This window comes from Musa acuminata, chromosome BXJ2-6, assembly GCF_036884655.1.
Source record: "Musa acuminata AAA Group cultivar baxijiao chromosome BXJ2-6, Cavendish_Baxijiao_AAA, whole genome shotgun sequence".
NCBI lineage: Eukaryota > Viridiplantae > Streptophyta > Magnoliopsida > Zingiberales > Musaceae > Musa > Musa acuminata.
Genome location: NC_088343.1, coordinates 34,802,453 through 34,827,450, shown reverse-complemented (window position 1 = coordinate 34,827,450; position 24,998 = coordinate 34,802,453). Strand labels below are relative to the sequence as shown.

At 37.9% G+C, this 24,998-nt stretch overlaps 1 protein-coding gene across 1 annotated transcript; it reads left to right on the top strand.

Annotated features, from left to right (window-relative positions):
* The first annotated feature begins 22,706 nt into the window (after positions 1-22,706).
* Positions 22,707-24,705, top strand: LOC103988988 (F-box/FBD/LRR-repeat protein At1g16930-like). Its single transcript, XM_009407691.2, has 3 exons — positions 22,707-23,636; positions 24,150-24,308; positions 24,415-24,705. The coding sequence occupies exons 1-3, from the start codon at positions 22,707-22,709 to the stop codon at positions 24,703-24,705; spliced, it is 1,380 nt and encodes a 459-aa protein (XP_009405966.2).
* The last annotated feature ends 293 nt before the right edge of the window (positions 24,706-24,998 follow it).

Below are 24,998 nucleotides of genomic sequence, written 5' to 3'. Positions count from 1 at the left end.
CCTAGGCGATTAGAAAACCCTGGCCACATGGGTTGCTTGGGTGGCCAGGAAACCCTAACCGCTATGCACCCTTGGCGGTCAGAAAACCCTGACCGCTAGGGCCTCCCTTGCAACCAAGAAACCTTAGCTGCTAGGGCTGGCTATGGCCTGGTCGAGGGCATCATGGTTGCTCTCGGCCATGTAGCCTTTGGCCAGGCCGAGAGCAATAAGTGCTACTCTCGACCAGGGTTGCAAGTAGCCTTCTGGCAATGTTGTTACATTTGCTATCCTTTTTTCCCAGTTTTCTATCAACTATTTTGATGACAAACTAGTGGTCAACAAAACCTTTCAAGTGCCAGAATAGATGCAGTTCAAATCTGTGATCAGTAACAAACGCAACTACTTTAAGGCAAAATCGATTCTACGCGATTCAACATAAGATGCATTTAATAACCGATCTTCGCATGAGAAACCCGACTTTATGCTACTATTGAAAAATCGTAGAGAGTATCACATGTGTAGTTGATACATTCTCACCTAAGAGAGATCGTATATCCCCAAAACTATAGATCTCAATCTGTGGATGAATGAGCTCTCGTAAACTCCTCTCTAATAGTGATCCACACAGTGAATGCGGTGATGATGCACCACCTCGCGTAGTACGTTGTTTCCTCGCGTTTGTACACCATCATATTGCAACAACCAAGGAGAGATAAGTCCCTCCTACTATCCTCTCATACCATAGAGGGGGCAATCAACTAGAGGAAAGTGCAAGGAGGAGATAAAGGAAGTGGCTGCAATAGGGGTCTAACCTATGATCCATTTTAGTTACAACTCCTATTTATAGAGAGCCTCCTTTAATTAACTCTAATGGATCATTCTTTTTGGGTATTGGATCACCATCCAATAACCCATGGCTTAATGGATATTGAATTCTCATCTAATAACTATTCTAAGCTCTATTGGGTCTCTCTCAAGGATCTTTTAAAATAGGAGCTCATCGGATGTCCCATATCTAATCCTTTATTTATCACATTGTCCACTATATATATGTGACCCTCTAGGCCCAATACTAAGCTAACCATGAGCTGCACTTGTTAGAACTCTTTCTGGCTTAGTAAATTATTATCCTCATAAAAATTCACTGTACCAATCGACTACGGATATACTAAGCTACTACGCCATAGTCCTCAGATAATACAAGGGGATCTAATCCATTAGACCTATCTACCCTCAATTACCATTTATCTATAGTTCCTCGTCCATCTAATATCCCATAAATCTATCTAAGTCTCATTCCAATCAGATTCTCTCAGAGAACTCCTATTTTAATTTGAATCTCAAGCTTATCAGATTCATCACGATCCGATTAACCTTGGCTAAGGACTTACCTTAGTAATGTTAGGATCGGAGTGGCACTAAGAGGGGGGGGTGAATTAGTGCAGCGGATTAAAACGTTGATTTCGATAAATTTTTCGTACGATAAGAACGGAACTTGAAAAGCTTAACTTGAAAGCGTATTCTTAAAGTTGCGCAGCAAAGGTAATGATGAAACAAAGCAAGTAAGAAGATTTGTAGTAATGTAAATGACAATAAGAAATGCAAACCAGAGATTACGCCGTTTTTAAAGTGGTTCGGTCAAGTGACCTACATCCACTTGCGAGGCCCCTCTTCGATGAGGCTTCCACCTTCCACTAGCAAATCTCTTGAAAGTGAAGGGTGAATACCCCTCTTACAACTTTTACAAGCGGTTCACTCTCTTACAGATTTTCAACAAGAAAGAAGGAGGTGAACACTAGCAAATTGAAAACAAGACAAGCTAACACTTTTCTAAGGCTTTTCTCTCAAACACTTGCTGCTCAAAAAGTTGTTCTCTCAGTTGAGATTTGAGGGGTATTTATAGGCCTCAAGAGGATTCAAATTTGGGCTTCAAAATTTGAATTCTCTTTGGGTTCCCGTTGTTGGAGGTGCCACCGCCCAGCCAAGCGGTGCCACCGCCTACAGTGTTTTCAGCCCGACTACAGTGTTTTCAGCCCACTAGTTAGGCTTCAATCTTGCCCCAAACTAGTCCGAACTTGGGCCCAATTGGCCCCTACTTGGGTCATAGGATTAACACCTAATCCTAACCCTAATTAACGTGCTAACTATGAATTTAAAGACATTTTCTAAGCTATTACAAAGTCCGCAAGTCAAGACTTCTTTCGGCGAGCTTCCAGCGAACTTCCGACGGTCTTCCGATAAACTCTCGGAAACCATTCTGCGGACTCCCGGCAAGCTCCTAGACTTCACGATTTGATCTTGGCGAGTTCCAATGAGCTTCTTTGGTAAGCTCCGATCTTTCTCGGCGAGCTCCGCGAACTTCCAACGAACCTTCCGGCGAGCTTCCGAAAAACCTTTCGGCAAGCTCCCTACTCATTCTCGGCTAGTTCTGGCAGCATTCCCGACGAACCTTCGGACTTCCGTCGAACTCTTGAACTCCCAACGAATCCTTCGCGCTTGACTCCAGCACTTTGTTTCGCTTTATGTCTTCATCGTTATCGTAGTTAATCCTGCATACACAAACCAAAACTCTACTCCGATCTAGACAATTATTATAAAGCGAATTGACATTCTGTTGCTCGGCACGTCATTGGTTGGCGCTTCGTCCGATTCTTCGGCGCATCGTCCTCTCTTGCGGCTTGTTGCCCAATCGACGGTTGACCTCCACAACGCCGATATCCTTGGCGCAATTCCGCTCTTGGCCCGATGCCCGACGCCCGAAGCCTTCTGCCATCCAATATCCTGACGTGATCTCCTCCGACGCAACGTCAATTCCTCCTGCGTTAATTGTCTAATCCTGATCGAGTAGACCTGTATCACTCAAAATGTAGTCAAACATTTAAACACAATCAATTAGTTTCATCATCAAAATCCGAGATTCAACAATCTCCCCCATGACAACTAATTGATGACTAACGGAGTTAACCTTAACTCCCCGGAGTTTAACTAAACTCCCCCTATCAATATGCCATTGATAAAACACTTGGATTATCCCAAATCCAAGTAACATTCATCACATGTTATGAAAAACATTTAAACTATCATGCAAATATATAAAATATTTAATTCAATGCATGAAGTCATCAATATACTTCTCCCCCTATGTCATTAACAAAAAGGAGAAGTAGCTCTAGCTATTTTAAAAGATATGCAAGTTTTTGCAACATAAAGCTAGATTTTCATCACAACATATAAGCACAAAAGTATAGCAAGATTCTTAAGTTCAATCATGGCAATTCAACACTTGCTTCTTGTGCAAGATTGCACTTTGCTTTTCTTTGCAATGTGCATGATAGTATTTCTTTGTAATATTCAAAATAGCAAATTGTACATCATGCTAGCTAGCATATTAAAGATGTTCAAGACAGTAAGTTTTTCTTCTCTTTTGAGAAGTGTTATTTTTGCTTCCTTTACAAAGTGCAAGCTAGCAAAGTATTTGAAAAAGTGAGCAAGTTTTGTAACATACAAGCTAGTAAAAATTTGAAAAGCAAATACAAGATAGCTTTCTTGTTGAAGTGTGTAAGCTATCGATTCTTACTTCCTATTGCAATGTGCAGGTTGTAAGTCTTGCTTCTTGAGATGGGCAAGATAATGATGTTCAAGAAGACAACTTTTGCTTCTTGAAATAAGCAAGTTAGCAATCTTTGCTACTTAAGATATGCAAGCAAGCTATCTCCCCCTTTGTCATTGTAAAAAAGAAGGGAAGACCCATTACATCAATTATGACAAAGGTAAGTATCAATCTTAATTGTGCATCATCATATTTTCAAATTAGAATATGCACATTTTCAAAAACCTTATATTCATTCATGCATGATATTGAATAAATCGATCAACATTATAAGGATATCATACATGATACTAAAATTTTTAACTATTTGTCAACATTTTGATCATGATACCAAATATTCATCATTTAGAGTATTCATGATACAAAACATTAAATCAATATTTATAATACATCATTTTAGCGACAACTCATAGTATTTTAAATCATGATTTACATCATATGTAATACATCACATCATAATTAGAAAGCACAAGTATTGCATATATCATTGCAAATCATAAATGTTTCATATCATGATGGTATCAATTTGTCAAATTATATCCTACCAAAAACTTATCCCCATTTGTATTTCATGCATAATTTCACTTCATCACGTTAGGAGTATCAAGAGGAATTAATTGGGTGATGAGATTAATATTTCACGAATACATGGAATTGTATAAAAAATCATATCATAAGTGTTTCATACATTCATATCATCACATGAAGGAATATAAACAAAAATTAGTGATGAGATCTTACTTCATGAATACAATAAAATTCATATAGCATATCATGGTTTATTAGAATTAGTCTTCCTTTTGGTGAATAGCAAAAAGAGTGGTAGGAGAACAAGATCTCAATTCATGCATATCAAATATTCAATCATCAAAATCATGAATCATCTAGAAAATTCTCCTCTTTAAATATTCAAAGAGAGAATCATGATGAACATTCTTGGTTTACATAAAGTTTCAATACATAATTGTCAAGATTATGAATACTAAAAGATTATGAAACATTTCGACAAATCTTCTTTTAAATAGAAAAGAAAATGTTGATTCATAAAGGATTTCATGTTATGAATTTCAAGAGATCAAGATCATGATTTCAATAAAAAATTATTCAAATTTAAATCATCAAAATCATTATCAAAATCCATGAGATTCACAAAAATGATACAAATGGATTCATCAAAATCAATAAGATTGAGCAAAATAATTTTCAAGAATGTTATCCTCTTTTCGATTATTTCAAAACATATGATTTTGTTTCATTTATACCAAATAAAAACATTTATCATGTTTAAAACCGAAAGAGTAAGATTTATTACAACAAAAATCAATAAGGTACTTTCATTATGGTAAAAATCAATGATCCATAAATCGTAAAAGATTCATCATCCATAATTTCGAAATTTATTAAGCATGATCATTAAGCATAACACTAAAACATGGTTTCAAAATGTTTAATATTTTCAAGCATATCAAATATTTTCAAATTCGAACATGCAAAATTTCAAAACTATATCTTCCATTTTTCATACATAACTCAATCATCATTATGAGCATATTATACATGATATTCAAGTCATAAATTATCAAGATGTCAAGTAGAGTAGGTTAATTTGAATGTATCATTTTTAGTGAATACCAAGAAGAATCACATCATGAAAGAATTTTGATTCATGGAAAAATTTCATGTATCGAATATCGAGAAATCAAGATGAAAATATATATGTAAAAATATTACAAGTTGTATTCAAGAGAAAAATCATTATTTGTTTTCAACTCATTCAATTTTGTCAAATCAATATCATGATTTTGATATAACTCATTTCTAATTCAAATCATCAAACCAAAATCATTTTCAAGGGATTCATATAAATCAACAAGATAGAGAAAAATAATTTTCAAGAACAATGCTTTTCTCTTTTTAGTTATTTAAATTCATGTCATTTATGCTAGATAAAAATGTGCATCAACATTTAGGATCGAAAAATGAATTTTATCATAAAAACCATCAAGACCAATAAATCATAAAAATCATCATGTATAACTTTACAATCTCATGCATAAAATCATCAAATCATAGCATCAAAACTTTCAATGGTTTCATTACAACATCAAGTAAGGTCTTATTGAACATAATTTTGAATGATTCTTATAGATATTTAAAATTTCTTTAGTTTTACTTTATATGATTGACTTTATATTAGCATGCTTCAAATTTTTGTTCTTATGTCAAAACTATACATCATGTTTGAAAACCAAAGATAAGGTTCATAAAAAAATCATCAAGCCTTCCATTCAAAAGTCATGCATCGTCATTGAAAATCAATATGGAAATCGTCAAAATACAAATTCTTGCTTCTCAAGCACATATATAAGATTAATCTTACTAGGTGTATAAGCATTAGATTTATATTTAACATTTTACTGCATTAACATAACACATGCAATTTTCAAGAAAATTAATCCTAAACTAAATTAAAAATAACTCAAGAAAGTATTATGTAATATCGAAATAAATTAGTGGGATTTTGATTACCTCATTGTTGAAAGAGGGTGAGGCATAGTTTGCCACCTCGCCTTTCTTGATTTTCTCCTCGTCTTCGGAAGAGCTCAATTCATCCCAACTTTTGTTCTTCTTGCGTTCAAAGCAAGTAGTTCCATTCTTTTTGTTTTTTAATTTTTGTTTCACTAGTAGTTTAAGTTCACCATCACTTGAGCTTATGCTCGAGTGGTCTTCATGTGTTCTATGTCCCAAATCCTTCCTATCATTTGGAAGGTTGTTCTCGAATTTCTTTTTTGTCACATTGTTCATTTCGTAGGTCATTAGAGACCCAATAAGTTCTTCGAGAGGGAATGTTTTAAGGTCCTTGGCCTCTTGAATGGCCGTAACTTTTGGATCCCAACTTTTTGGAAGGGATCTTAAGATTTTAGTGACTAGTTCAAAATTAGAAAAACTTTTACCAAGAGCTTTGAGTCCATTGATGACATCCGTGAACCGGGTGTACATGTCTCCGATGGACTCACTTGGTTTCATCCGGAAAAGTTCGTAAGAATGCACAAGAATATTGATTTTGGACTCTTTTACTCGGCTAGTGCCTTCATGAGTGACCTCTAGAGTTCTCCAAATATCAAAAGCCGAGTCACACATCGAAACGCGATTAAATTCACTTTTGTCAAGTGCACAATATAAGGCATTCATAGCCTTTGCATTTAAAGAAAACATCTTCTTCTCCAAATTATTCCAATGGTTCATTGGGAGAGAAGACATTTCAAATCCATTTTCGACTATGTCCCATAAATTCAAATCCAAAGAAAGTAAGAAAACTCTCATTCGAGTTTTCCAACAAGTGTAGTCCGTCCCATTGAAAAAGGGAGGACGAATGAGAAAGTGACCCTCTTGAAAGCCATAAGGAGTCATTTCTATTTGGGAGTTAAACCAAAGTAGAAAACCGTGGCTCTGATACCAATTGTTAGGATCGGAGTGGCACTAAGAGGGGGGGGTGAATTAGTGCAGCGGATTAAAACGTTGATTTCGATAAATTTTTCGTACGATAAGAACGGAACTTGAAAAGCTTAACTTGAAAGCGTATTCTTAAAGTTGCGCAGCAAAGTTAATAATGAAACAAAGCAAGTAAGAAGATTTGCAGTAATGTAAATGACAATAAGAAATGCAAACCAGAGATTACGCTGTTTTTAAAGTGGTTCGGTCAAGTGACCTACATCCACTTGCGAGGCCCCTCTTCGATGAGGCTTCCACCTTCCACTAGCAAATCTCTTGAAAGTGAAGGGTGAATACCCCTCTTACAACTTTTACAAGCGGTTCACTCTCTTACAGATTTTCAACAAGAAAGAAGGAGGTGAACACTAGCAAATTGAAAACAAGACAAGCTAACACTTTTCTAAGGCTTTTCTCTCAAACACTTGCTGCTCAAAAAGTTGTTCTCTCAGCTGAGATTTGAGGGATATTTATAGGCCTCAAGAGGATTCAAATTTGGGCTTCAAAATTTGAATTCTCTTTGGGTTCCCGCTGTTGGAGGTGCCACCGCCCAGCCAAGCGGTGCCACCGCCCAGGGCTCGGGTGCTGGGCGGTGCCACCGCCCAGCTAGGCGGTGCCACCGCCTACAGTGTTTTCAGCCCGACTACAGTGTTTTCAGCCCACTAGTCAGGCTTCAATCTTGCCCCAAACTAGTCCGAACTTGGGCCCAATTGGCCCCTACTTGGGTTATAGGATTAACACCTAATCCTAACCCTAATTAACATGCTAACTACGAATTTAAAGACATTTTCTAAGCTATTACAAAGTCCGCAAGTCAAGACTTCTTTCGGCGAGCTTCCAGCGAACTTCCGACGGTCTTCCGATAAACTCTCGGAAACCATTCTGCGGACTCCCGGCAAGCTCCTAGACTTCACGATTTGATCTTGGCGAGTTCCAATGAGCTTCTTTGGTAAGCTCCGATCTTTCTCGGCGAGCTCCGCGAACTTCCAACGAACCTTCCGGCGAGCTTCCGAAAAACCCTTCGGCAAGCTCCCTACTCATTCTCGGCTAGTTCCGACAGCATTCCCGATGAACCTTCGGACTTCCGTCGAACTCTCGAACTCCCAACGAATCCTTCGCGCTTGACTCCAGCACTTTGTTTCGCTTTATGTCTTCATCGTTATCGTAGTTAATCCTGCATACACAAACCAAAACTCTACTCCGATCTAGACAATTATTATAAAGCGAATTGACATTCTGTTGCTCGGCACGTCATTGGTTGGCGCTTCGTCCGATTCTTCGGCGCATCGTCCTCTCTTGCGGCTTGTTGCCCAATCGGCGGTTGACCTCCACAACGCCGATATCCTTGGCGCAATTCCGCTCTTGGCCCGATGCCCGACGCCCGAAGCCTTCTGCCATCCAATATCCTGACGTGATCTCCTCCGACGCAACGTCAATTCCTCCTGCGTTAATTGTCTAATCCTGATCGAGTAGACCTGTATCACTCAAAATGTAGTCAAACATTTAAACACAATCAATTAGTTTCATCATCAAAATCCGAGATTCAACAAGTAAGAACACATGAGATATTCCTCTTATGATATCGAGAGTGGAAGATCTTGTATTGACACCTAATTACCTTCACAAGATTGATTATTATTCCTAATGACCATTTGTATTAGACTTGAAACTTTCAAGCCTATACTCAAATAAGGCATCATTGGTGTCTCAAGTTTGAGGACCAAATATATAAATGAGATTATAGAATTACTATCTAACAATGAGGTATCATTAACCATCCAGTATTTCGTAAATTGATCATATAGTGAACTTATTCTCCAATAAGAACTTATACTATATCCCTAGTGTCTTCACACAAGCAACTATTAGACCAGCAACCTTTATCATATACATGGGTATATAGCATATTAGTTTATTCGATTATCTCGATGTTCTTCTCGAGTAACCTATGATTGAAAATATTTATGATTTTTGTTTATAGGCAAATTGGTCTCATTATTATGATCCAATTCTCATTGCATAGATCCAGGGACATCACAATATATTCATTATTAATATAAAATGATAATAATAATAATAATAATAATAATAATAATAATAATAATAATAATAATAATAAAAGATTGTATAACGTATCGCCATCACTCATATGATTGACTTATAGAACATATATAGCTAGCACATAATACCTAAGAAGATAGGAGGGATCTAGTGAACAAATGCTAATCATTCCCTTTATCATAGCTATCACCTCAAAGTCAATGTTGGCAAGTTTACGAGGTAGCCCCACCTAAAGATCAAGCTCCTTCTACTATTGTCAATGGGGAGCTCTTTAAGGCATCCCATTCTAGAAGAAATCAATAGGATAACATCGGGCACAACAACAGCAAAAACAATAGTACCCACCTTTATAGGAATTGAGTTTCTCGATCTCCTTGGCCCACCTAAGCGATCCGTCATCCATTAGCATGTTTTAGCTATACTCCATTCGACAAAATTTATACTGCTATGAGTCAGAACTAGGTTGGCTCGAGGGAGAAGAGGGCATGATCTCCCCGACAACCCTTAGTCTCCTTAGCCCACCTAAGCGATTTGCCATCCATGAGCATGTTTGGGCTATACTCCGACATTATACCACTGAGTCATAACTAGGTTGGCTCAAGGGAGAAGAGGGCAGGATCACCCTCTCCCAAGATATCACAATAGCCAATTAGTCCTAAGAAGTTCCACGAGAGATTAGCAAAAGGCCTATATGTGAGGCACACTAAGGACATCACGGTGGATGCCCACAAGCATGTCATTATGGTAAGTGATCCAAACTTGACAGTCTTACATTGCACATTTCACCCTTCTTACTTTTATTTTTCTTGTTACGCAGAATCACCACAAGAGAAATGGTTGAATTGAGGGAAAGGAATGAACTCAAGAATAAGGTAGCTAAGAAAGAGTTCTATCATGAGAAGGTCAATTCCATATTCAAGTGGAGTCGGAGCACCATATCAAAGCAAGACGGGGTCGATCATGGGGCTCTAAAATCAATTGGAGGTCTACAAGAAAACAATCGAGGAGGCAAGGGCTGATTGAGTAAAATATTACGAGATGGCTATGAAGTCCCAAGCTAAGACTATTGCACTCCAAGCAGAAGTTGGCTCCCTCAAGAGTGTTGTGCAGGGGCTAACCAAGTAGCTTGAAGAAGAGGAGGCCTATCACCCAAAAATCAAAGTGAGAGGTGTGGCTAAGTATAAGGCATCCCAAGGGTTTAAGAAATGATTAACCTGCTTGAGCCTCAATGCTTTCAATTTTGAATATTAATTTGCAATATCATAGGCACATTATGACCACCTCGGATTTAACCTCACGGAGGATTCCAGAATTTGATGGCTCATCAATGACGAAGTGCTCTTCATTATATTTTTTTACTATACTATAATCTTATCCCAAGATATTATGAACAAGCATTAATTAGTTCAAATTTTCAGCTACCTTGATTATTGATCTTATTATACATTTTAATATTTTATAAATGTTAAGTCAGCTTTTTGCTCCTTGAGTTAGATGCTGATTCGGGTCCTAGTGTCGGCTCCTCCTCACTATCGGGTGGGGCTGCATTTGTAGCTAGCTTTGTCACCCCTTCAGGATCCCCCTCGACCTTTTCATTGGGTTCAACTATTCTTCTTTTTGTAGGAGCAATGGATTCGTTGTAGTCATCGATTCTGTATTATTTTTTAATTATTAAATAAAAATATTGTAACTTCACAGTCAGATCATTTTATGTATTTGAAAAGAGTAGGAACCCTCTATTGAAAATATGAAAATACACCACCCAAGAAAAATTTAAATTATGAATTTTATTTTTTTAGAGAAATCATGTTCTCTTTTGGTTAAAAATGGTAATAGAAATATATTGAGAAATCTTGGAGGCGACATCACATGCGCAACGAAAGAACAGAAAAATAAAATCCCTAAATTCTTAAATATATGTTTGTTATCGTGCAAAGATTAGTGCACAAAATCTACGAAACAAAAAACCAAGTGTGAGATATATTGTGTTTACCTAGGGAGATCGTATATCCCTAAATCCATATAGATATCTAGGAGAGGGTGAAGGAGGTCAAGCGCCTTCCTTTCTAGTGATGATCCACACAGTAGTATTGTGATGACACTCCTCAAAACCAAAGACCTACTCTGAGGTAGAGAGGGGAAGGAGAATAGGAGAAGCAACCAAAAAACTCTAACCTCTGAACTACTAATTCTCTTCTATTTATATAGGTCCCCTATCAACTTAACCCTAATGGATCCTCCCTTATTAGATATTGGATCTCCATTCAACTACCCAAGCCTCTTAGATTAGTGGATCTCTATCCAATAATCTCTCATGGGCCCTTATTGGATTTCATCCATAGGATCCAATAATTTATGGGCTTATTGGATATCCAATAAGATAGGGGCTTCGACGGATATCTCATATCCGAACCTCTACTCATCGCAATGCCTACCATATGTGTGTGACTCTCTAGGCCTAATATCGAGCTGGCTATGAGTCATACCTGCCAGAACTCCTTCTGGCTCAGTGAATTATTATCTTCATAATAATTAACTCGACTCATCGACTGCAAACATACTTGGCTACTATGTCGTAGTCCCCAGATGATACATGAGAATCCAATCCATTGGACCTGTCTGTCCTCAATTACCATGTACCTATAGTCCCTCATCTATCTAATATCCTAAAGACCGTATACTGGGAATGGTGCTATCAGACCCATATGGTTCTTACTCGAGTCTTGCTCTAATCGGATTCTCCTAGAGAACTTTTTCTCTCTCAATCCGAATGACCCTGGTTAGGGATTTGTTTGAGCAAGAACATATGTGACATTTTTCTCATGACATTGAGAGTGGATGATCCTCTATCGACACTCAATAGCCCTCGTAAGGTTGACTACCACCCCGATAACCGGTTGTGCTAGATCTAGGATATCTAAACTTATAGGTCTGATATCAAAGAGTTGAGCACTTATACAGGACATCCTTGGTATCTCAAGTCTAAGGACCAGATACACCACTAGGACTACGAAATCGTTGTTTGACAATAAGACATCATCAACCATTCAACATTCCCTAAGCGGATCAATCAATGGACTCATTACCCAATGAGCACTTGTATTGTACCCTTAATTTCCCCATAGAGTAGCTATGAGACCAGTTGTATTTATCATATAGATGGGTATACAACACACCAGTCTATTCGATTATTTCGATATCCCTCTCGAGTAACCTATGACCAGGATTATTTAGGATCTGTGTTTAAAGGCGAATCGGTCTTATTATCGTGATCTCATCATGATCCGATTTTCATTGTATAGATCTAATGACATCATAATATATATATATATATATATATATATATATATATATATATATATATATATATATATATATATATATATATATATAATAAGCAATATAAAGTGATAAATGCTAAAATATAATAAGCAAAAAGACTACATGTCAAGTCACACGTGCCATCACTCACGTGATTGGCTTGTAGGGCACCTATGACTAGCAAGGTGTAGTTACATGAGGTTGAGATAGTGATGGAAGGTTATATAGCACTTACAAGGTGTAGTTACATGAAGTTGAGATAGTGATGGAAGGTCACTTAAATGGCTTTAGACGAATCCCTTAACCTGTCTTTCTATAATTGATACGAAAGGCTTGGCCTCTACCCATTTGGTGAAGTAATCTATCTCGATAATTAGATACTTTTTTTAGCCCAAAGTAGATAGAAAATTATTGGGAAATCTAGGACAGCATCACATGCACAACGAAAGAACAAAATTTTTTTTTTCAAATTTTCCCATAGAAAACGAAGGTTTCATTATTGTGCGAATATTGGTGCACAAAAATCATAAAATCAAAAAATTACGCATATATGAAAGATGTGTTACCTAGGAGGATCGTATATCTCTGAAATCCTACAAATCTATTGGAGATGATGAATGAGGTCAACTGTCCTCCTCACTAGTAGTGATCCACATGGCAAGGGTTACGAAGACGCTCCTCAAATCACTACACAATCCTCCTTTCCACGTACACAACTCGATTAACAAGGGGCAGACCCTTCTTACTATCCACACACCCTAAATATGGGTTACTGGCTGAGGAGGAGAAAGGGAGAGGAGAATAGGAGGTGGTAACCAAAATATGTCTCTCCTATTTATAGAAGTCATTTGTCAACTTAACCCTAATGGGTACTAGATCTCCATCCAACTACCCAAGGCTCTTGAATTAGTAGATCTCTACCCAATAATCTCTCATTGGCTCTTATTGGATCTTATCCATAAGATCCAATAATTTAGGGGTCTTATTGGATATCCAATAATTCAGAGGTTTATTGGATATTCAATAAAATAGGAGTTCCAACGGATATCTCGTATTCGAACATTTACTCGTCACAACACCTACTATATGTGTGTAACCCTCTAGGCCCAATATTGTGCTGGTTGTGAGTCAGAGCTATCAGAACTCCTTCTAGCTCAATGAATTATTATCTCCATAATGATTCACTTGACTTATTGACAACGAACGTATTATGCTATTATACTGCAGTCCTTAGATGATACAGGAGAATCCAATCTATTGGACATGTTTGTCCTTCATTACCATGTATCTATAGTCCCTCATCTATCTAATATCCCAAAGATCGTATACCAGGCATAGTGCTGTCAGGCCTATACGAAATCTGCTCGAGTCTCACTCTAATCAGATTCTCCCAAAGAACTCTTTCTCTCTTAATCCGAATGATCCTAGCTAGGGATTTGCTTGAGCAAGAAAATATAGGATATTCCTCTAATGACACTGAGAGCAGATGATCCTCTATTAATACTCAATAGCCCTCGTAAGGTTAGCTCCCACTCTCGATGATCGGCTATGCTAAATCTAGAACTTTTAAGCCTATAAGTCCAGTATCAAAGATTGAAGTACTTATACAGGACATTCTTGGTATCTCAAGTCTAAAGACTAGATACACCATTGGGATGATGAAATCATTATCTACCAATATTGTATCATCAAACATCCAGCATTCTGTGAGTGGATTGATCAATGAACTCATTCTCCAATGAGTATCTATACTATATCCTTAGTATCCTAACATGAACAACTATGAGACTAGCTACCTCCATCATATGGACGGATATACAATATACCAATTCTCAATATCCCTCTTGAGTAACTTATGATTAACATCATTTAGGATTTGTGTTTAAAGGCGAATCAGTCTTATTATCCTGATTCCATCATAATCTGATTCCTATTGCATAGATCCATAAACATCATAATATATGCAACAAGTAATATAAAATAAGAAAAATATCAAATAAATAATAAGTAAAAAGAGTGTGTCTCATGTCACATGTGTCATTACTCACGTGATTGATATGTAGGGCACCTATGACTAACAAAAAGGCCCTAGAATGATCAATCCTACTGTGCAAAGGGTCAAGCTATATCAATTGGAATCAACACCACCATTGGTAACCTTTAACTCGAGCATTGCATTGGTGTCTATCATAATGTTAGACATTCTGCATCATCTTGCTTAAGTGTCGGCCAATAGTAGCCTTGTTATAGGATCTTGAATGCTAGGGATCATGCTCTAACGTGCTCTTCACAAGTTCTCTCATAGACTTCAAACAATATACGAGTAACTTTAGTAAGGTGAAGATAGCACAAAAGGGGATCAGACATGGATCATCTATAGAGCACACCATTTAAGATACAATATCATGCTTAGTTTCTATGTACCCTCCTTGCTTCAACCAAGTTGTTCGAAAGAGTTCCAGTTTTAATATACTTCATAATGTTTCCTATCTAAGTTATTTCTATAGATGTGGTTGCTATCTGACCTTTATGAATGCTCCTCTTGTTGTGTGTGAATGATCACTAGTGGATGATTTGGATAGGGCGTCAGCTACCATGTTATCCCATCTTGGGACCTATTCAATGCTGAATGTTGAGATGTCAGCTATAATTTATTTTGCCTTTATGAGGTCCGAGGCCATGGTAGGATCATGAGCCTCATATGTACCATTGATATGGTTAACAACCAGTTGGAAATTACTATAGACCTTCAGACTTTTTATTCCCATGCTTTTACTAAGCTTGAGTCGTGTTAATGAAGCCTCAGCTTTCTTGTTGGTGACTCTGAAGTTAAAGCAATGTGCATGCTTATATATTTCTCTCTCCGGACTTCATAGGATGAGACCTGCCCCTCATTTGTTAACGTCATAGACCCATCCACATGAAGAGTCCAATATTGGATCTCCTTCGAGACTTCTTTAGTGTGAGTTATCTCTATGACAAAGTCGACAAGAGCTTAAGCTTTGATGGCGATCCGTGGCTTATAAGAAATATGAATTCTCTAAGTTCTACTACCCATTTGAGTCTCCTAATTGCATTTGGCACATTAGTTGGTCCGTCATGATGGTGATATGATGAGCTTATAAGTATAGATGTAGCTTCCCTGTAGCTTGCACTAATTCATATGTTAGTTTTTCAAAATTAAGGTAACAAGTTCTGCATTTTGAAGTACATGATTAGTATAGTATACTGGCTTCTAGATCTTATTCTCTTCTCGAATTAGGACTAAGCTTAGTTTTATTACCAAATACAAGTACAACTCCTCCCTCAAAAAGGGACCGAAGAGTTGGTGTGGTGCCACCAAGTTTTGAGTTGATCGAATATCATTTGACACTCTTCAGTCCATTAGAATTTTGTTGGGCATTTTAGAGTTTTGAAGAATGGCAAGCATTGGTCACATGTTCAGGATAAGAAACGGCTAAGTGCAGCTACTCGAGTTGTTAGTTGTTGAATCTCTTTGATCGAAGCTAGTGTTTTCACATTAATAATGGCTTAAACTTTCATCTGGCTGGCATCAATTTCTCATTGATGAATCATGAAGCCAAGAAACTTTCCTTAACTTATGCCAAATGCACACTTAGTAGGGTTTAGCCACATTTGGCACTTCATGATAGTCACAAATGTCTCTCCTAGGTCAAATAGGTGAGTACTCATGGTGCAACTTTTTACTAGTATATCGTCCATGTATGCTTTTATGTTATATCTTATTTGGTGTCAAAACATCTATGTTCCATTCTATCTGGGCCATTTTTATCTAATTATATCCAGAGAAAGCATTTATCAAAGTTAGCAATTCATGATCAGAGGTCAATTTGACCAACTAGCCAATTCGAAAAAGAGGGAAACTATCTTTTAGATAGGCTTTCTTAAGGTCAATATAATATATATATATTCTTCCTTTCCCATTGTTTTTCTTGACAAGAACTATATTAGCGAGCTGCTTTGGATAGTGGATCTCGTAGATAAAATTAGCATACAAGAGTTTATTAACTTCCTCTTCAACTATAGCCTATCAGTTTGGGGCTTCTAAACGATTGCCCTATGTTCCAAGTCAATGTTGAGTCAATGTTGTGCCACGTCTTGATCGATCCTAGGCATATTGATGAGAAACCATATAAATACTTTTAAATTCATTAGTTCTTTCTTCTTCTCTCTAGTTAATGCAGATTCCACTTTAATTATGTGATTTGGTTACTCATGATTCAAAAGGATTTCCTCTAATAGTTCACTAACCTCTAGGTGTAGGTTCACCATCGACGACTCTCTCATATCCATTTGTTGGACCGAGAGTGCTGCTTTCTTTGGCAAAGTGATTGACATCAAGTAATATTATCTTGATTCCTTAGGGTCACTCTTTATCTCTCCTACTCTTGAGCTAGTTGGGAACTTCAGCATCATATAATAGGTTAATACATATAGCTCATATATGGTTAAGTGTAGGTTACCCAATGATAACATTATATGTTGATGGAATATCAACCATCAAAAGCTTAGTCTTTAACATCTTTGAACAATTGTCAAATCAAAAATTCACATACAGATTCATTGTCCCTATTAGGGTGATTATATCACCTGTAAACCTAGTGAGGGTGGAGGAGATGGGTTACAGATCTTTAGCTAAAATGCTAATTTTTTTAAAAGCATAATAGTAAAGTATATCCATGGAACTTCCTATGTTGATCAGGATCCTCTTTACTATAGCATTTACGATCCTAAGGGAGACCACAAGTGCGTCATTATGTTCAGGGTCTAGGTGCTTCTCCCTCTCTTCCTTGTCGATTGGGACATAAACTTTTTTATTGTGGCTCCCTTACATATGATTTTCGTGTTAATAAGCTACTGCTACTTGTCTTTGGCCTACCAATAATCACATCAACATATCACTCAATAAGGCCTCTAGGTCTTGGTGGAGCCGAGCTCATAAACTCGATCCCCAGACCTAATTCGGAGCCGAGCTCACAAACTCGGTCTCTTAAGGGGCATGGATTTTATAATAGTCCCTTCTTCTGGATTTGCATAAAGACATCAGTGTGGGAAGTGTTGAGCGGCGTTAAAGTCTTGCCAGAGAGGGGCTCTCTCACCTCTCAATCTATCACTTTGTGGTCTCTCCATGGGGCTTGAATGATGAGTCTTTTCCTCTTTCACCACCTTCCTAGGGTCACCCTTCCTTTTCCCAGTAATTACTAATTCTACAATGATGTGACGATTGGCCTCTTGAAAGAGCTCTAGAAAAGCCACCGAGGGTTAAGTGATAACTTTGTAGAAAAATCTTGAAAGCTGAAGACCACTAATATACGCATTGATGAGAACGAATGGGGTTGGGTCAGCAACTAGACAAACCTTATCATTAAACCTCCTTATATAATTCTCCAAAGATTTCTTTTCCTCTTGGTATATAGTCGGAGAGAAGTGGTGGGCTTCTTTGATAGTCTGTAGCTGATAAAACTAAGCTTGAACTCTTAGTTCAACTGCCTAAAGGAGGAGATTGACTTTGAGAGGAGCTTGGCAAACCATTCCTGTGCTGCTCCCCTAAGGGTTATAGGGAAAGTTTGACATATAAGGGAGTTTGTAATCTCATGGAGGATTATTTATGAGATAAATGTTGCAATATGTTTTGAAGGGTTGGACTTTTCATCATAGACATCCAATATGCGAAATCTGAAGCCTTGAGGGATCGTAAGTATAAGTTCATCTATGGCTGCTTCCCTTGTTTTATTTTTCTATGAATATCCTTCAACTATTGATCTATTTTATTAAAGTAGTCTCAAACCTCGATTAGGAGGTTGGTTGATTGAGCGATCTACTCATTCAAGAATTGTGGTGGAACATGAGATTAGTGGAGTGAATGAAGATGGTGTTTTATGGGCAAGTTGAGGGAAGTAGAAAGCAATAATTTGGACTATTCCAATTAAGACCTACATTTATTTTCCTAGAGTATGAAAGGTTTCTATAGGAATAATTATGGTTTCAGGTTCTATAGACGGTAGGTGTGGAGGTGGTTGGATGAAGGTTGAGTCTTGAAAAAGTCAATGGAAAAGATTGGGGTCTAATATGGGTAGAGGGTTTAGACCGATTGACACCCTTGGTTACACTTAGTTTGGGATTATTGAAACTACGGTATTCGATAAGGGAGTATTTAATGCTATCATACTTGATCCATTTATATTCAAGAGGATTCAAATCCTCAAAATTCATCTAAGATGAACTCACGAGGTTTCCTTGAGACATACTAGTTGGCCTTCCTTCTAGCTCCAATATGTTAAGAGTAGATTATGGTTGTCAAAGCTAGAAGTTGACTCGGATCTAGCCCGTCTCATGGTCACACTCTTCGAGTTGGACATCCAAATCCTACAAAAACTATGTTGGGGGCATTCCCAATAATAGTCCTCTGATGCCTATATCAGTTAACAAGTTTATCGGAGAGCTATTACACATGAACCTATGTGGGCCCTTTTATAGTGGGTGATTGGAGAGCTGTTACATAGCTCGTATGGTAACGAAAGTATAAGAATCAGTCATAGCCGCTCTTCGTTGTTGCAAAGCTATTATATTTATCTGTTATGCCAATCAAAATCATCAAAAACCTGGACTGTTATGCCTATTCACCATGCTATTTGCATGACTATCGGTGTGCGAGGATCGTCTATACTCGCTTTCCAATTGGAACTGACAAGATACAATTACATGAGGTTGGGAAAGTGACAAATGCTGCTTAAATGGATCCCATATATTGGCTAGGTGGCTCAACCATGTGGAGACGAGGTGTCGAATACAAAGTGATAGTGTTGGCAAATTTTACCTTTGATCTTGCAACCGATCGAGATGACCGACTAGGGGGTGGTGGCGGCGGCGAGAACTACTCATCGGTCTCCTCCAAAGGATTCTCCGGCGGAGACTCTTCAACATCTTGAAAGATCACCCTGAGATGCTCGGTTACTTGTGCCGGTGAAGATGTCATCAGACGCGATTTCCTCTTCTTGCTAGGCCCCTACGCGTATGGGAGGCCGTGCGATTTCCTCCCGCTGGGCCACCTAATTGAGACCCATCTCCTAATTTGATCAGTGGATCGTTTTCTATGACATCCCAAGTCTGTCTGTCGTACATCCGAGACAACAGTAAAGTTGCAAGTTTATCACATCTCCAACATGATCACAACACGCCAAATCCATCATATCTCTAACGTAGTCACACTATCTCCATATGCTAGGATGTTTCAAGGTAGTCACCTTCAATTTTGTTTAGCATCCACAACCTCAAATCGTCATCTACGACCACGATCGTTGTCCATGACATCCCAAATATGTTGTAATTTTGAGACGACCACAATGTTCCAAGTCTGTTGCATCTCAAGGGCGACCACCATAGTCCAAATCCACCGTCAAGGCCATCAAAATGTCTCCATTTGAGCAACTCAAATCTGACCCTTCTGACCGACATGCCTCCCCATGCTCGATGCCCCTAATTGGGCAAAGCATGTGGCATGCGCGATGTGGCCTTCCTAGCCTTCGCGATAAATGTGTATTGAGCATGCGACATGCTCAAGACAGACAGCATTCATGTATCTTTTTTCTCCGACACTGGAAACTAAGAATATTTGATGGGTTCTTCGAGACCAACTCAGGATAACAATGTGCAATGTTTGTATATCAGTTTACATCATCTATATTAATCTACTCTGTCTTGGTGCTTGTTGTGAACTATGCGAACTCTAGTGTTCCTGTTCACGACGATCGACCACCATGAACTATGCGAACTAGCTGATGCTTGAGATGAAAATGCAACCGTGCATTCCCTTTTTGCTTTCTCCCACACGTTGGGCGAAATGATTCGATCGATTGAAACCATGCTGTCTGTATTAATCCAGTAAGCACTCCTATTCATGTCCGTTTATGTTTTTATTCGTACGCGGACAACCTCCGTAGTGACGTGATACATGCATGCATGCATGCATGTCTTGAGTTCTATCTTGGTTGTCAAGTGATACCACAATACAGCTCTAAAAAATCACTATCTACGTACTCCTAAAATATCACCGGATGTGGAAGCCACTCCCTCGTTATAAATGCATGCATGCAGACATAATTAATGTTCCTGGTAAAAATGCCGGATCGGCGCTTGGACGTACGTTTGGGTTCCAACTACAATAAACGAAAATGAGTGTGTCATTATGCTAAGTGGTCATTAATTAATGGCAATGATTAGAATTATAGAAACCTATAAAACTTGGGATCATTAACAATTATTAAACAAAACTTTAAATGTCTGATAAATATCTCGACAGATTATCGTAAGGTTCTGATCTCAGTTTCTATCTTCATCATTCATTCTTTGAAATTACCTGTAAGGATTTTACTCATTATTACTTGTCTAATAAAACTCATAATAATGTATAATAGCTAGTTAGTTACCTACAAAGGTTTCACTCGTTAAAATAGCTGGTCAATAAAACTCACAGTCGATATATAGATAATTAGCTTTGAGAGCTCCGCTCATTAATGCTTGTTGAATAGAACTCATAATGAATAGGTAGTTAAGTTACCTTTCAAAGATCCGCTCAATACCTTCAAAAGCTTCACAATGAATCTGAACATTCTCCCCTATAACTTCCTCCTAAAATGGCTCTCTTTAAGCCACCCGTGCAACAAGGTTTGAAGTTATCCGACCATCACAAGCTTTTACGCCGTTTCCCTCGTTTGAAAGGATATTTCAGGTTTGATTTCGCACGCCTTTTGTGAAAAAAATTTCAATTTTGTTGGTTGTCATTAGTATTAAAATTAATATCCTGTTGGAGTCAAAATATGTTGGGTCAATATACAATCCGACTTTTTTTACTTCTTAATGATGTAAAACTATCCTTTTGGTTTATCTTCTTTCATCTCATATGTGAATATTTTTAACATCTTTTATTATTTATATGTGGGTTGATCATCTTTTTTCTTACTTTTAATGGTTCAAATTATTAGGATTAATAATTATTTTAAGATCAATAATTCTAAGTGTCATAGAAGGACAAAGAATTCTATTACGAGTTTTGAAACTATAAAAGTAAAGATTTTATTTTTTTTATCATAGCCCATGTATCTCTAAGTCTTGATGTGATTACATTTTGGTGCTCCTAAGTTTCTTTCTAGTGTCTAGAGAGGATATTTTCTAATGTTTCTAGAGATGATGAGAAAACATGTGTGAATTCCTTAAGGGGTTAAGTGAGAGGAGGTATACGAAGCGTTATGCTTAAGTAAAGATAACTTAAGGGTCTTATAATTTTTTTACATGATGAAGAATTTGATTTTCTCTAAGCAAAAAGTATCAAACTATATTAATTTTCATCAATTTTTTATACATCTTTTATTATTGATCTCTAAGATTTCTTTTTGTTTACCTAATACAAACTTCATCTGTATTTTTTCTAGGATGATTTATTGATCCGACTCTACCGTACAACTAATTTTCATTTAGTTAAACTCATAGATTATCTAGCTCAATCTTTTATTTTTATTCATTTAGATCAAATTTTATCGACCGACTTTGACAACATATCAAAAATATATATAATACCGACTTTGATTCTACTCATAAAATCAAAGTAAAGCATGTCGATTAGAGAGGAAGGTGAGGAAAGAATAAAAAAAACCTCAAGTCTTTATTCACTATGGCAACACCTTTCTGCAACACGTCAGCCTCTCTCTCTCTCTCTCTCTGTCTCTCTCTCTCTCTGTGTATTTTAGTTTTTTCTCTCTAGTCGTTTCTCACTCCTTGGTTTTTTTCTATTTAGTAATTTCTCTCTCATTTTTTCTCTTTCTAATAGTTTCTCTTTTCTTGATTTTCTCTCTCTATTGGTTTTTCTCTCATCCATGGGTGATTCTTGATCCACTTGTGCATGCATTTGGACAGCTTATAAATGAAATGGAAAACCCAAAAATGTTTCCATCCAGATTTCTTAATGTATTATTGCATAAGTGATAGATTTATATCATTTAATGTAATAAAAATATTTTTAATTAAATAAAAAATCATGTCATTATATCTTTTTTCCAATTACATGTAAAATCAGTCGTGAAGCAACTGCTTAATCTCGCCTTTCCTAAAGTTGCTGCATCAACTGATATCGACCTCCAGCTGCTTGGATTCACGTTAGAGTTGTGGGTGTAACTTGCTATCAGATGCATGCTTGATTGTGACATGATGAGCGTTGTCTTGCAGAAGAAGAATGCGTTGCTCAGATGACTCAGGGCAAAGAGGGACCAGAATCAACGATCTTCCGGAAGACATCTTGTGCTCTATAGTGTCACAATTACCCCTTCAAGATCGAGTAACAACTAGCTTGGTCTGTCGAGCATGGAGGCGCCTGTGGCTCTCATCATCCAACTGGAGATTGGAGCTTCAAGACTTCCGCGGTGTGAGTTACAAGAAACAGAAGTTCGAGGAGCTCGTCGACAGGGTCATCTTCTTTCCAGACCGACCACACATACATCACCTGAAACTAGTACACACAGATTACAATAGATCAAGTCAGAAAGCAAGTTTATGGATCGAGAGCTTATTGAACCAGCAAATCCTGCATCTGGATCTCAACATAATGGACCCTATACCGCTGCCCTTGTCACTCTTTCGGTGTGATACGTTGGTGGAGTTAAGACTCTGCCTGCACTGTGACATCATCAACCTTCCACCTAACGCTGTCTTATTGCCTCGACTCAAGGTCTTGTCCCTTCAGAAAGCACGCTTCATCGGTGACTCGTTACAGAGTTTGATTAACGGGTGCACCATCTTAGTCACTCTCAAACTCAGGGAGTGCGTTGTCGTCGGTCCCGAATTCTTGGATATCACCATTCCTCAAACCACGCTCCAAGAAGTGATCCTTGACAAGTGCCACTTCCTACTTGATACTAAGCTGCACATGTCAACTGTGAACCTTACGACCTTCCGTTACAAGGGCTTGAATTTGGGTGATAGCATGCATTATCTGAATGTGCAAACATCAGTCGAAATGGTGCAATTGGAGCCTGTGGAGTTTCACAATGTCTACTCGTACTCACGAAGGCTAGGGTTTTCAGGGACCTATGGGCAGAACATGTCGAGGACCTTGGCTTCATTCTGCAACACAAAACACATGATCCTTAGTGACTGGTGCATCGAGGTGCGCCTACGACTCCCTGTTTCATCTGTCCAAGATCGATCTATATGTGGTAGTGTTTGATTTGAATTAGTTGATCAGTAGAATAACAGCATGCAGGAAGTGTTAATTACCCGTCTAAAATTCAAATATTCTAAATATCACCAGCATGCAGGCAGGCATTCCAAATGAGTCAAACTCTCCCTACTCATTTACGCCCTCGTATTGTGGCAGGAATAAAGTTGTTCAAGTCACACTTATATAGGCAACATATGTATCGAGCTCATTGTTCTTCGTAGAATAAGCTATTAGGATTAACAGTAGGTATTCTATGAAGTTAGGGGAAATAATATGGTACTACAATTTTCACTTGACAGTCCCAACTGCAGAAGATTATACAAGCTTTCGACCGAACCATCAGGATGAGTTTCTTACAAATGGATCACTGTTTGAAAGTGATCATATGTTTTAGACTAGACTTCATTTGGATTCGGCTTTCTGACATGCACCTACCATTTTCTTACTTTGTTCAAGTAGTACCTGACGAACGTTCCAAATGCCATGAGGTTTCCCCCATTTATGCGCTTGGAGTCCCTGCGCCTGAGCATGTGGCCAAACGGCGGCCATGTCTACGTGACCACTTATTTGGTACTATTCTCACCGTTATTACGGTTTCTGTCACTCCGCATATCTAAGGTGAGAGCATCTCGTATATATCTTATATGGTCTTTGTGTTCATGGTTAATCATCCCATCCTCTTCTCAGAGGAAATCTGCTGTGTTTATCAAATTACTTCTCGTAGGCACACAGGGAAGGGATGGCTGATGATGATAGGTTGGATTATCCACACCCCCCGGACTTGCTGTCAACTGAAATGATCCATAATAATCTGAAGAAAGTTGAAATAAAGAAGTATGGAGTTTTGAATGCGGAGCTCGACCTCATAAAGTTCTTGCTTAGGAATGCGGTGAGTCTAGAAAAACTCAGCATAAAATGGTGTGCTCGCATAGGTGCTTCGCGCAGAAAATCTCTGAGAAACACAATAAGGTCGTACCCACTAGCCAGCCAGAATCTCGAGCTGTACATATACTGAATAATTCTCGGATCAATCTAACCTTTCAGCCTTCCAGCAGTCAAATGGCTGGAGTGCTCAGATAAGCGTAAATCGATGTATTTCTTTTGTTTACAGTGAGTGAACTATGAACTTTGTAATATGTGCGTGCTGCACACAATTCCAACTTCGAAGTTATTACACATCTTTTATCCGACTTGAAATTACAATAAGTTACTTCGTAATTTGTAGCAACCTTCTAAAGTAGCTGTTTCTTTGGATATTAATATTTACCTCCGTGAAATATGTTGTTGCATATGCCTAGTATGGATTGA